Raw genomic sequence first — 14,642 nt, 5'->3', positions numbered from 1 at the left:
AAGGAAGAAGAAATTATCAATTCCCAACTTGACTCTCACTGGGATTAAACATGACAATAGGTCTGATCTGATTTCATCATCATTTAAAAAATCATCTATTATTTTTCACTTTATGTTTCTGTGTGGGAGCAAACTGTTGAAATCTTTACTTAATGTATACTAAACTGATCTTCTCTATATTAAGTGAATCGAAAATGAATCTTGATGTGAATGGAAGGGGAGAGGGAGTGGGAAAGGGGAGGGTTGCAGGTGGGAGGGACGGTATTGGGGGAAGCCATTGTAATCCATAAGCCGTACTCTGGAAATTTATATTCATTAAATAAAAGTAAAAAAAAGAAAACCTTGCTTCCTAAATTGAAGGTTTTCTCTGACTATCACCCATGTCAAAGCAATCTATATTGCCATTTGTCTTTCCTTGGAGATTCTACCCGGTTATAAGACAGTGGTGGAATATATTGCAGTAGTAGAGACTCAGTTTACACGGTTCACTAGTGCTATCATCTGCATGGTCCAGAGGTGGTGCTTGGGGAAGGGTATTTGCAGGAATAGCAGGGATAAAAAAGTAAAGTTTGCTCTGAGGATTCGTTCTATTTTAAAACCATATAAATAGGGGCAGGCACTGTGACATAGTAGGCTAAGCCTCTGCCTGTGGTGCTGGCATGCCATATGGGTGCTAGTTTGTGTCCTGGATGCTCCACTTCTGATCCAGCTCTCTGCTATGGCTGGGGAAAGCAGTGAAAGCTGGTCCAAGTGCTTGGGCCCCCGTAACCATGTTGGAGATCCAGAGGGAGCTCCTGGCTCCTGGCTTCAGATCAGCCCAGCTCTGGCCATTGCATCCATTTGTGGAATGAACCAGTAGATGGAAGTCCTTTCTCTTTGTTTCTCCCTCTGTCTATAACTTTATTTCTCAAATAAATAAAATCCTAAAAATTATATGATTGGATTTAATTGCCAAGCATAGGTGTACACAGAATTAGCATAGAGCATGAAGTCTTTGCAATGTAAAATAAACATATGTTATCTCAAAAAACTATGAAGTTAAAAAGGAGACTATTAAGCATTATACATGTTATTTGACATGAAATCATTCCTAAAAGATACATACACATTGTAGCATAAGGCATGTAGAAATGTTCAATACTTTACATGGTTCATGGGCTAGTGTGGTATAAAAACCACACATGAATTTCCAAGTTGCTTAGCACAGAAACTAACTCCTCTCTTGCTTACATGTTTCCATGAAAAGTCTGAAGCTCTTTTGCTTACTTGACAAAGTTGGTAATAAAACTGGGGGAAAGGAAAGTGACATAAGATGTTTTTGTTAGATGTCACAGGTAACATAAAGTGTAATGGATGAGTCCTTTTTGACACAACAGTTGACTTAAAAAAGAAAGAAAAGAAAGAAAAACACTGCAGTGAATGGGATAAGCACGTTCTACTTCCACACCTGGTAAATCTTCTCAGTGTGTGGCTCTGGAGCTCGGGGCCCTGCAGTCATAGACACATCTTCAGCCCCATCTCAATGGACTGCTTTATAGTTTCTGGCCAAAGATTCCTTTCAAAGCTCTTTTGATGTCTGTGTTTCTCAGGCTGTAGATGAAGGGGTTCAGCATGGGGGTGACCACCGTGTACATCACAGAGGCTGTGGCAGTGGAGGCTGAGCTGGGGGCTGCACCAGCACTGAGGTACACACCTATGCTCGTGCCATAAAATAAGGAGACGACGGAGAGGTGAGAGGCACAGGTGGAGAATGCTTTATGCTTCCCCTGAGCTGAGGGGATTGCACAGATGGAGGAGACGATCTTAGAGTAGGAGTACAAGATCCCAGCCAGGGGACCTCCACCAAGGAGCATTGCTGCAAGAAATAGCAACACATCATTAAGAAGAGTGTCAGAGCAGGCAGTGTGGATCACCTGACTCAGCTCACAGAAAAACTGTGCAATTTCCAGGTTTGCACAGAAAGACAGCTGCAGCACCATTAGGCTGTGCAACAAGGCATGCAGGACACTGATGATCCAGGACATCAGGACCAGCTGCACACAGAGCCAGGGGTTCATGATGACCATGTAGTGCAGAGGGTGACAGATGGCTACAAACCTGTCATAAGCCATCACGGCAAGCAGAAGGTCATCCAGCCCTGCAAAGAGTATGAAGAAGAACATCTGGGTGATGCAGCCTGCGTAGCTGATGGCTTGGCTCTGTGTCTGGATGTTCACCAACATCTTGGGGATGGTGGTGGAGGTGAAGCAGACGTCCACCAAGGACAGGTTGGAGAGGAAGAAGTACATGGGCGTGTGGAGGTGGGGGTCTGAGAGGATGGCCACAATGATGAGCAGGTTCCCAGCCACAGTGACCAGGTACATGGAGAGGAAGAGCCCAAATATTAGGGGCAGCAGCGCTGGGTCCTCTGAGAATCCCAGGAGAAGGAATTCTGAAGGTTGAGTTTCGTTGCCTGGTTGCATGTGGTACAAGTCACTGCCAGGAAAGAGACAAATAACATGAGAGAGAGAAAGAGAGAGAGCGCTAGAGGAAGAGAGGATGAGAGAATTGAAGGGGGCACGAGGGAAACCAAGATCCAACATTAGCAGGGGGTCCCTGAGGGGCTGGGAAGAAGATCATCCCCTGTATCTGCAGGACCCTAACCCTGGCTGTCTCTCTGTTGCTCATGGAAGAAAAAGCTGCAGTCAGCATGAATTAGAGACTAATGTGTCCAGATTATTGAATGTTAATCCCAGACTGACCAATGAAACAAAAGACACAGTAAACAAAAAATTAAAATAGAACAATAGTGATAACTCAGTGACATTGAAAATAGTCATTAATGCACCAGCTAACTGACAGACACTTGGAAAGAGAATGACACCGTGAAGTCTTTGTAGGAGGCTTGGAAGCTCTGATTTCATCTTGTATAGATGTACGTGCCTTCAGGTTGGCTTCTAGAAGATAAAGCAATCTTAGTGAAATGGTGAACGACCGTGTGTTTCAAATGAGGACAGGAGCAGCTGTGACTTGTAGTTAGTGATCTAATCACATGAAACTAAGAGGAGCAGTGGTTTTGACAAGTCTAAAAACAACTTAGCAATGCAAAGTTATCAGAGTGACTAACAAGACTTAAAGGCAAGGAATTTGAATAAACCAAAGAGACTGATACTTGGAATAGAAAGCTTGCAAACTGTTGCAACCTCTCTATCTTAATATAGCTACAAGGCTCCTTCAAAACGTTCATGAAATGAGTGTGAATCTCAAAAACATTATGTTGAAGGTAAGAAGCCTTATGCGAATGAATGAAATTAGTCCACAGTTATTGAAGTCAGAGTGTGTTTATCCTCTGTTACAGCTGTGCCTACATGGTTGTCTACACACAGAAACATTCGTTAGGCTGTACACCTGAGAATTTTGGATTTTACTAACGTAAGTAAAATCTTTTAAAGAAACAGAACAGTCATAAAAGTGGAAATGAAGATACATTTACTTTGGCACACAGCTTTTGCACATGACACATTTTTCACCCATTGGAGACCGCTTGTAAACATGGATAACTTTGCTGAACTCTGGATTTCAAATCTATTTTTGCACCACAGTAGCATCATCCTTGAGTTCCCTTTTTCTAGAAACCCTTTGAAGTACACTGATATGCATATAAATACAATCAGTAGCAACAGAAAGGCTGTGAGGAAAAGTGCATTCTTTGCATGAATGAGTCTACAAAGGACAAGAATAAAATAGACCTGGATGCTTAAAAATAAGGGGCAGAGACTGGGCAGCACAGAATTGGCCAGCGAGGAAGCAGCTGAGAAAGCCGTGAGTGCATCCATCTCACAGATAACAAAGTAGACAGACAGCAAAGTAGACCCCTTTAACTTCCTTTCCTCATCTAATGATTCATCAGACACATTCCAAGGGAGTGCTTGGTGTAAGGGAAGACACTGAGAAGTGTGCATGTCTCAGGAGCTCCTACTGCAGGGTCATGTGTGCATGCATTGCCCTTATCTGCTCCTTTCTCACCAACAGGGAAGCCTCCAAACGTGTTCCCCTTTAAAATAACCTCTTGCAGCTGGCACGATCGTGCAGCAGCCTAAGGTGCTTCTTGCAATGCTGGTGTCCCATTTGGATGCAGGTTCCTATTCTTGCTGCTCTGCTTCTGGTCCAAGCTCCCTGATAATGGGCCTGGAAAAGCCACAGAACGTGGCTCAGGTCCATGGCCCTAGCGTCCATGTGTGAGGCCCAGATGGAGTTCCTGGCTCCTGGATTCAGCCTGGCTCAGCCCTGGCTGCCGTGGTCATTTGGGGAGTGAATTGGCAAGTGGAAAAATCTCTCTCTCTCTCTCTCTCTCTCTCTCTCAGAATATCTCTTTGTCTCTCTGTAACTCTGGCTCTCAAGAATGAAATACACGAAATGTATTCTTTCAATTAATAAAAAATAAAAAAATATATAAAACAGTAAATGAACCTTAAAAAAACAAAATTGGGGAGAGTGATGGTTGAGTCTGGTGATGCTGCCCCAGGACCATGTCATATCCCCTCCTCTAAGTCATTTAAAGACAGCTTTTCTTGGACGCCATTCTATTCTTCTTGAAGCAATTTATTTTCTCAGTCGGTCTCAGACTTGACATTCCCACACCAGCATTTCGCCACCAGCCATGCCCCTGCCCTGCATAGCCTAATAGTTCATTACCTTTCTAGCATCGGAACGAACAAATTCAACAATCAAAGTGCAAGCAAATGAACTCAGTGTCTCTCAGTATCTCCTCTAAATGGGGGATAAATGTTTGACCTTAGGCAACACTCTCTGCTTCCATTTCTCTGGACTCCTCCTGCTGTGTTGGCCAGGCTCTCGGGCTCACCTGCATGGAATCTGTGAGAGGATGGTCTCAGTACAGAAGCCAAAATTCTGTCCTGGGTGGTGGATGATGGAGACTGAAGCTCTGTCCCACACAACACAGCCGGAAGGAGGGACGCATGGGTCCCTGAACCAGACTCAGGACTCCGAAAGCAATAACCAGGCTCCTTCTAGACCATGGTTGCACAGTCTGAGGGACAGCAACAGAGGAGGTATTTACAGCTCACTGAACCTGCTCATTAGGCCCCTCCCTGCCTCATACCCAGACCTCTCAGCATCTGAGTTCCCTGTGGGACACTGACCTGGACAGAAGTGATGCTTGCAGGTTGTTCCTGGGAGATCAGGTTAGAAGTCAGGTGAACCCTGCTCCTATTTCTGTTTCCTGGTCTAACTCCCCCAGGTCTAACCTGCTGCAAAGGCATCTTTCTCCATAGCCCATGACGGAGGCACCTGTCTGCACTAAGTTCATGGGATGTTCAAAGCATGGCTTTGTAGAAGAGACACAGACCTGAAAGCACTGGAAAATCTCTCCTTAAAAACAGATCGAACACTGCATTTCTTGGGTTTGTGCTCTGGGCTCCACAAAATGTTTGTCACAATCCAGGAAGCTCCCACTATGTCCCTGCTGGCCAGCTGTCATTTCATCCCTGCCCAAGAAAGCTTTATCATCCGGGCTATGTTGAGATAGTCTATTTTGCCATAACCGGAGCTCAGCTCCTTGTAGGAAGTGTATCAGGTTCTACTCTTGGAATGGTGATTGCAGAAATAGGGCTCAGGATGACAGAGGCATCAGCTCCCTGCTAGAAACATGAGGGAGGCTCCCTTGATGGAATCTGTCAGGGGCTGCCAGTTCTCAACCAAGACGCCTGGTTTCTCAGCAGCGATGGTGACCTTGGAATACTGGGCAATGAGAAGAATGACCCCACACTCCTGTAATGCACAGGGCAGCTCCCTGAACACGTGTGTGTGTGTGTGTGTGTGTGTGTGTGTGTTCTGTCCCAAATGTTGACAGTGAGCGATGAGAAAGACTACTCCAGACAAGAAACTCCACATCATCATGGCCAGAAACCAGCAGGAATTCAAACTGAAGCATAAACACAATGGAACTTTTTTCGAATTTCTTATTCTTGTGTGTGTCTTTAATTGACACATGGCAGCCATGCATATGTAGGGGACACTGTGTGGCTTTTCAATCAAGTATCCAATGTGAGATGCTTAGGTAAGGGTAACTGACACCTGTGCCACCTCAGACATGGGTCATTCCTTTGTGTTGGATGTTCAACACCCTCTCATCTCCTTTTCATAAAGATTTATTCACGTATTTAGTTGACTGGCAGAGTGACAGAGAGTAAGAGTCAGGGGGAAATTTTCCATTTCCTGGGTCACTCCCCAAATGCCTGCAATAGTTGAATTGGGGCAGGCTGGAGCCAGAGGTCAGGAACTCTATCCTGGTCTCCTTGGTGGGTGGCAGGTACCCAAACACTTGGGCCATCCTGTGCTGCCTTTCAAGGTACATTAGCAGGAAACTGGATCAGAAATGGAGCAGCCGTAACTCACACTGCAACTCCAATATGGGATGCAGGTGTCACAAGCAGTGGCTTAGCGCGCTGTATGGTAACATTGGACCCCAATGTTCTCTTGTCTATAACGAGCTCCAAGGTGTTGTTGATGATGGAGAGCCTCCCTTTATATGTGAATATGGGAGAAGCCAGTGATTCCATTTGAAATCATGTGTAGGATATTTTGCATATGCTCTATTAAGAATGTAATGGGAAATAAAATGCATTCTCTCACTTAGAGAATGGAGTGACAGCAAAAAAAAAAAAATACCGCACTTTGGTAAAAGATGTGTGGTAGGCACAACTAATAATTTCAAAAATGCCTTTACATTAATCTTCAAATTTTTGAACATGTAAGCTGCCATGGTATAGAGTGGAAGTGGGAAGGTTTAGGTTGTTAATAAGTAAAAAGATCATTCTGCATTATCCAGGATGGACTAGTGAACACGACGGTTCTCTAAATTTGAAGAGGGAGGCACAAGTGTTGGACTCAGAGAAAGATCAGAAGATGCTGTGAAGATGGATTTGAAGATGAGAGGACTTGCATGTAGAGCTTTCCATGTAACAAATCACACAAAACATTATTTTTAAAAAAACTATTTTACATGACAGGCAGATTGACAAAGAGAGAGGGAGACACAGAAAGAGATCTTCCATCAGCTGGTTTACTCCCCAAATGTCCATGATGTCAGGACTGGGTAGGCTGAAACCATGAGCCAGGAGCCAGAAATTCCTCCCAGGACTCCCATATCAGTGTCAGGGACCCAAGCACTTGGTCCATCCTCCACTGCTTTCTCAGGTGCATCAGTAGGGAGCTGGATCAGAAGTGGAGTAGCCTGTTCTTGAACCAGTGCCTATATGAGATGGTGGCATTGCAGGCTTCAAATTTACCTGCTATGCCACAACACCTGCCCCCAAAACATACTTGTCGGTCCCTTTAAACACAGAATATAATCTGGCTATAATGAAATGGAATGCAAACTAAGTGAATATCTTTATAAGGAGGTTTAAGAAGTGAGAATGTGTGCTCCATTTGTGTTTTCCTTAGAACAGAATATTCTGGCGTCAACAGCTTGTGCTGGGTCCGCTCCTGGCCTGCGTGGTGTGGCTGGGCATGTGAGGTGCTGGCTGGTGACGCAGCCCAGGAGGTGAGGGTGCACTGTGTGTTTCCACTGGGGTCCTGTCCCCTTGCAGCAAGAGCTCTGATTACCGTGGGTCTTCTCCAGGTCGTATCATCCAAGGTGACTCTTAGGATAGAGACCAGAACTCGAATCGCAGACGATGCCCAATGGGAGATTCGTCTCCATCCGCAGGACGCCTTCGCAGCTGAATCAGCCACGTGCAGGAGTCGCAGAGCGCTGGTAAGGTCTCCATGCGTCTGTGGCTTCACAGTCACAGGAGGGCAGCCTCTCTTGACAGCGCCCCCTGCTGCCGCCTCTCCATTTTCCCTCTTGCTCCTTTGCCCTCGATGCATTTGGAGCCTGTTTTATAACAGAGCTTCCAACCTCAGGGCCTTGGCTCTGGTGCTTTCCTTACAAGGACCACACTTCTGAAGATAATTCTGAGGCTCCCAAGCCCTGTCTGCCTTGAGATCTCTGTGCAAGTGCCATCGTCTGTGATCCTGTGGAGTCACCCACTAAAAAGAAAAACCACTTGCTTCACGCTTTCCTTACACCTACCTGCATTTTTTTTATTTACTTGAAAAGCAGAGTTACAGAGAAAGGGAGAGATAGATGGAGTGGTCTTCCATCCACTGGTTCACTCCCCAGATGGCTGCAATGTCCGGAGCTGGGCTGATCTGAAGCCAGGGACCAGGAGCTTGGCTTCTAGTTCTTCCATGCAGGTTCAGGGATCTAAGGACTTCTACTGCTTTCCCAGGCCATTGCAGAGAGATGGAGAGCCAGGACATGAACCAGTGCCCATATGACATGCCAGCACTGCAGGCAGTGGCTTTACCTGCTACACCACAGCACTGGCCCCTATACCTGCATTTCTGCCTGGTTTTGTTTCATAGCTTTTATTTATTTGAAAGGCATAGAGGAAAGGAAAGACGAGGGAGATGGAAAAGGAGAGAGTGATGGAAGAGAGAAAGAGATAGATAGATAGATAGATAGATAGATAGAGATTTGGTCTGTTGGTTCACTCTCCAAATGCCTACAACATCTGGAACTGGGCCAGGCCAGAGCTAGAAATGGAACTCCATCTTGGTCTCCCACATAGGTATCAGGAATCCAAGTACTGGAGCCATTACTGTTTCTCGCCTAGATCTGCACGACCAGGAAGCTGGAGTCAGGAGCCAGAGCTGGGAGTCAGACCCTGCCACACGGATGTGGGATACAGGAACCTTCATCAGTTTCTTCAACACTCAACCCAACTCCTGCCCATGGTTTTGTATTTGATTGGCACTTAACAGTTGTCTAGAAGAAGCCAACCACATGAGTGGTTCACAGTGTGATGTTTTGCTTCTTGTACATGCCGTGGGATGATCCCATCAGAGTAGCTAGAATACCCACCCCTAAACTTTCACCATTTCTTTATGAAGGAAGTCCTCACCTCTAGCTATGGTGAGCTGGGCAATGCACTCTCGTTAACTCTACTTGCCACACAACACAGGCCAGAATCTCTTCCTTCTCTGGAAGCATGTAAATGCTTCATTTGTCTTCACAGTGACTGCTAGCACATGGTGTGCTATGGGATGTGGTTGGTTTCCTTGTCTCCTTTCTCCATCTTGGTACTGGAAGTATTCAGTTTTATTTCACCCTACACTCATTGATCAAGCAGTGCCTGGGGCTGTAGACAGGAGTATGCTGACTTCTAACGCCATCTCTTGGGAGCCCCCAGCAGGAAACATTTCTCTGCATCCAGGCCAGTGTCCTCCAGGGACATCAGGTATCTGGAGGTCAGGGTGAGCAGGCAGGGAGATGCTAATGAGCAGGTGCAGGGAGCTGTAAATACCTCTCTCAGAGTGTACAACCTGCATGGACAGAGCCTGGTTGTTGCATTTGGAGGTCAGACTGTGGCTCGGGGACCGATGCTTCCCTCCTTCCTGCCTCCTTGTTGGGGACGGAGCTCCCATCTCCAGCACCCACCACCATCCGGGAAGGAATCTGGGCTTCTGCACAGAGACCTGCCTCTCAAAGTCCCCATGAGAACCGCCCAGACCCCTGCAAGCTGCATCAGAGGCAATGCAGGTGGAGAGAGTTTACTTCAGGTCAGTGAGAGCCACACAAACTTATCCCGGACCTGGGAGATGCCTGTGGGTGGGCATCGGCCCATTTGCTTAATTCACAAAGGGCTTTTGTGGGGCGTGCAAAGCTCACATGCATGCTGGGTTGCCCAGGACAATGCTCACTGCAGAGGAAGACGTGGTGGTAAGGGAGGGGACACAGTTCTCAGAGGCCATGGGAGACCTGCAGTACCAGGATAAGAGAGGACAAGTCAGGGCCGGCGCTGCAGCTCACTAGGCTAATCCTCCACCTTGCGGCACTGGCACACCGGGTTCTAGTCCCGTTCGGGGAGCCGGATTCTGTCCCGGTTTCCCCTCTTTCAGGCCAGCTCTCTGCTGTGGCCAGGGAGTGCAGTGGAGGATGGCCCAAGTGCTTGGGCCCTGCACCCCATGGGAGACCAGGAGAAGTACCTGGCTCCTGCCATTGGATCAGCGCGGTGTGCTGGCCACAGCACGCTGGCTGTGGCGGCCATTGGAGGGTGAACCAACGGCAAAAGGAAGACCTTTCTCTCTGTCTCTCTCTCTCACTGTCCACTCTGCCTGTCAAAAATAAAAAAAGAGAGAGGACGAGTCCCAGTGAATTTTGGAAGTTGGGGGAGTAGAGAAGGAGAGTTAGGTGCAGAGGGATGTGACAAACAGCATTTTAATGGTTACACCTCAAGGTGGGTTACAGGAGGGCAGATGACATCTCCTGCTCCTGGGGTGGCACCTGCAGACTCAGCACCCCCTCCCCATCTTGGTGTTTAAGGGGGGCATACGGAACTTGCATTTCTTACTACATTTTTCTCTCATTAAGTTCTGCTTCAAAGTTGATAGAAAAATGGAATTAAACAATCAGGTTTTTTTATGGTGCAAAAATATTTTTAAATCCTTGATCCAAAAATTTTTTTGTTGCATACTTCACAGAGGTCATCCAAATTTTATGCAAATGCATATTCTGCAAAATCCATGCCCACAAATTAACTTATCTTTAGTTGCATTTCTCATAAATGTTTCAGACGACCCTCCTAGTCAGTTTTAGGGGGAGATGTGATCCTGTAATTTTTCTGTTTTCAACATCAGTTGATTGTCACTGTTTGTAAATCTAGAAAGTGATTCTGTAAACTGAGGGTTGAGTCAGTTTTTCACATAAAAGTATTCCTGTAACTTGATATCCTTATGGGTCTGTTAGGTAGGACGTCAGAAATTAGTCTGTGGTGTGTGAGAGCCCAAGGAAAACAGAGCATCTGCAGAAGCTCACCTTGGAAGCAGCCCAGGATTTCACACTGCAAAGTCCTGCCCAGACCTGATAACCTTCCAGGTGGTCTCAGCCCTCCCCCCAAGGAAAGCTCCTCAGGACAATCCTCTCTCCCCAGCACCAAATGGGCTACCTGGCCTGATAACACTGAGCAATAAACCTTTACCTCCTTCCTCCAAGGCAGGCGCCCTAGGGGAGGCTTCTCTGCCCGGTGCCAGGGGGCTCCCCAGTCTGATAGCAGTGAGTGGTGAAACCTTGGGAGGAATTTCACCCAATTCACACTCAGCAAGCCTTTGACCACCTGGAAAGTTATCAGGTGTGGGCAGGACTTTGCAGTGTGAAAATCTGGGCTGCTTCCAAGGTGAGCTTCTGCAGATGCTCTGTTTTGCTTGGAGCAGGAGGAGGAGGAGGAGGAGCAGGAGGAGGAGGAGGGGGAAGAACTGGACTTCTTCCCCTTGTAAGCCCCATCCTGAATACAGAATGCACACTTAGCACTGAGCTCTCTGCTGAGCCACCCGTCTGGCCTCCCAGGTGCGTTCTCTCCATTTAACCACATCATCTTGCCTTCCCCAGTCTGGGTGACTGGACGCCATCTCTCTGATTCTGCCCCGCCCATTCTGACAGATGCCCCGCCACAATAAACTTTGCTACCTTGCTGACCACTGCTCTGTCTCATGTCCGAATTCTTTCTTGCATGCAGACAAGAGCCCAGCTCACCTATCTCCACTAACAGTTTCTCTTAGCCTTATGTGATTAGAACATTCTGGAAAAGCCAGATTATCTCTGTTGTCATTTCGGGGGCATTGTTTTTCTCTCTTTGATGGAAGATCACTTTATCTACACAAGCATATTTGAATCCTCAGAACTCTTCTCAGAACCATAACAACACACTCCTCCTTTTCATCATTTTATTACTTTTTTAGTTTTCTTATATATTTAATTTATTAAAATCTATTTTATTTTTCTTCCCATTATTAAAAAAACCTTCCCTGTTAGCCTTATTTCCTACAGTTTGATGATGTCTTTGAATTTTGATATGGCTCCCTAGAAATATGTATAAATGTGCTTATCAAAATTTTTAAAAATTAGTGCAAAAATTTAAGTTACAGCACTCAAAAAAAAAAAACCCAGTCTACTTCAATCCTACTGTACAGGGGGTATTATGGATCTGATTTTATTTGCAGTATTTCTAAATACAAGGGGTATTCACAAAATATATGGGAAACACGGGCCGTGACAAAGGTATAAATATACTTTATATTTTGCCCTAAAATAAAATATTATAAATGCATTTACACAAACTCTTTGAAGGATCCACTTTTTTTGGGGAGAGGCACAAATCTGATTTTGCCAGCTGTGTTGTATCCATGCTCAATATTAAGATGCCTAAGCTGGAGAGACACAGAGGTGGCACAGCCTCAGAGGCAGGGAGCTTGTCCAGGTGGGTGTGTGTCCTGTGGGCAGAGAGAGCCAGTCCCAGCTCAGGGCTTCCTGGGCTCCCATGAGGAGATTCCCAGGGGACTCCCTCGATACAGACCAGGCTGTCAACGCAGACATGGCACTCAAGAGTGGATCTCCATCATCCCATAGGATGATGCACAATGAAATTAACACAGCAGGAGAGGAATGGAAGGTACAGAAAAAGGACGAGGGATCCCTGCACCTTGCAGTCCACACCGTAGCAGGGAGACCTCTGGCTCCCTCCACACCCCTCCCTGTCTGCATCTCATTACCCACCCCTTGCTCATTCCTTTCCCCTCAATCTTCTGATACACACAGCTTCCTCAGGTCTTTGCACAGAAAATTCTCCTGAAAGGACTTCATGATGTCTTCTGAGTCCTCCCTACTTGAGCTGTTTCCAAATGTCCCCTTGGTGCCAGTTGTCTCTGTCACACATAGGAAATAATGCTCCTCATCCCTTTGCACCTTCCTGCAGATAAATTTTCCTGAATGGCGACACCCTAAGTACTCCCAGATCCATGGTGTTGAGCCCTGATCTGAGGCCACAGGTGGAAAATCCACACCTGACACCCGGTAGCAGGTGCAGCCGCAGCTGAGGGCAGTTTGTGCCTTGTCCCACAGGCAGAAGGGAACCCTCCAGCCCCTTCATCTGGGAGTCACAAACATTTTAAAATTCATTTTAATTATTTGAAAGGCAGAGTTGAAGATTGAGAGACAGCGGGAGAGACAGAGAGAAGGATCTGCCAGTGCTAGTTTCCTTCACAAATGGCTGCGAAGGCTGGAGCTGAGCCAGGCTGAAACCAGGAGTCAGGAGCCCCATCCAGGTCTCCTATGAGGGTGCAGGGGCCCGAGCTCTTGAGCCATCTTCCACTGCTTTCCCTGGTTCATTTACAGAGACCTGGATTGGAGGTGGAGCAGCTGGTGGGACTCGAACCGGTACCTATATTGGATGCCGGCGGTACACATGGTGGCTTAACTCACTATCCCAAAAACTTTTGAGATTGTTGTTGGGTCTGAGAGCCCTGAAAACAAATTCATGCACAAAGGCAGAATGCAGATTCTTGAACACAATATGCAAATCACCGCATGTCCATAGTGTTTGCGATGCCTGTTGTTATGAACATAAATCAACTTGTTTTTTTCTTTCCTGGTAGTGACCTCCAACACATGAAACAAGGCAACAAAACACACCTTGCAGAATTCCTTCTCCTGGGATTCTCAGAGGACCCAGCATTGCAGCCCCTCATATGTGGGCTCTTCCTCTCCATGTACCTGGTCACTGTGGCTGGGAACCTGCTCATCATCCTGGCCATCCTCTCAGACCCCCACCTCCACACGCCCATGTACTTCTTCCTCTCCAACCTGTCCTTGGTGGACGTCTGCTTCACCTCCACCACCGTTCCCAAGATGCTGGTGAACATCCAGACGCAGAGCAAAGCCATCAGCTATGCAGGCTGCATCACCCAGATGTTCTTCTTCATACTCTTCACAGGGTTGGATGACTTTCTCCTGGCTGTAATGGCCTATGATAGGTTCATGGCCATCTGTCACCCCCTGCACTACACGGTCATCATGAACCCCAGGCTCTGTGTGCAGCTGGTCCTGGTGTGCTGGATCATCACTGTCCTGCATGGCTTGTTACACAGCCTCCTGGTGCTGCGGCTGTCCTTCTGCACACACCTGGAAATCCCCCATTTCTTCTGTGAACTTAACCAGTTGGTTCACACTGCCTGCTCTGACACCTTCCTTAACGATGTAGTCATCTATGTTACAGTTATGCTGCTTGGTGGGGGTCCCCTGGCTGGGATCCTTTATTCCTACTCTAGGATCGTCTCCTCCATCCGTGCCATCTCCTCAGCTCAGGGGAAGTATAAAGCAGTCTCCACCTGTGCCTCTCACCTCTCTGTCGTCTCCTTGTTTTATTGCACAATCACAGGTGTGTACCTCAGTGCTCATTCTGCCCCCAGCTCAGCCTCCACTGCCACAGCCTCTGTGATGTACACGGTGGTCACCCCCATGCTGAACCCCTTCATCTACAGCCTGAGGAACACAGACATGAAGAGGGCTCTGGAGAGACTCTTGAGGTGTGAGACAATTAAATGACCCAGTGCTGTGGTGATGAGAAAGTGCCCATGAACATGCAGCTCCAAATCTCCTGGCCAGAAGTCCTGACTCATTGATCAGATGGTAGAACTGGCACTTGCTTCTTCCATGCTTTCTGGTGTTTTCTGTCTCTTTTACTTTCTCTGTGTAGGGACTGTGAGACTCAGGTTGTTACAACAGTGCTGATATCTGTGGATGTCAAGAGATAGAGTCTTTT

General features: G+C 46.9%; 2 protein-coding genes across 2 annotated transcripts; one reads left to right on the top strand and one right to left on the bottom strand.

Annotated features, from left to right (window-relative positions):
* Positions 1–1,532: 1,532 nt before the first annotated feature.
* Positions 1,533–2,462, bottom strand: LOC100342667 (olfactory receptor 7A5-like). Its single transcript, XM_002722087.2, has one exon. It carries the CDS (start codon positions 2,460–2,462, stop codon positions 1,533–1,535), a length of 930 nt encoding a protein of 309 aa, XP_002722133.2.
* An 11,024-nt stretch (positions 2,463–13,486) lies between these two features.
* LOC100348441 (olfactory receptor 7A10-like) lies at positions 13,487–14,425 on the top strand. The gene has a single exon (XM_070059328.1). It carries the CDS (start codon positions 13,490–13,492, stop codon positions 14,423–14,425), a length of 936 nt encoding a protein of 311 aa, XP_069915429.1. The 5' UTR covers positions 13,487–13,489.
* Positions 14,426–14,642: the final 217 nt, after the last annotated feature.

The sequence above is a fragment of the Oryctolagus cuniculus genome, chromosome 16, assembly GCF_964237555.1.
Source record: "Oryctolagus cuniculus chromosome 16, mOryCun1.1, whole genome shotgun sequence".
In the NCBI taxonomy this organism is placed as follows: Eukaryota; Metazoa; Chordata; class Mammalia; order Lagomorpha; family Leporidae; genus Oryctolagus; species Oryctolagus cuniculus.
Note: the sequence above shows the minus strand (reverse complement) of the source record. Positions and strands in the feature narration are given on the sequence as shown.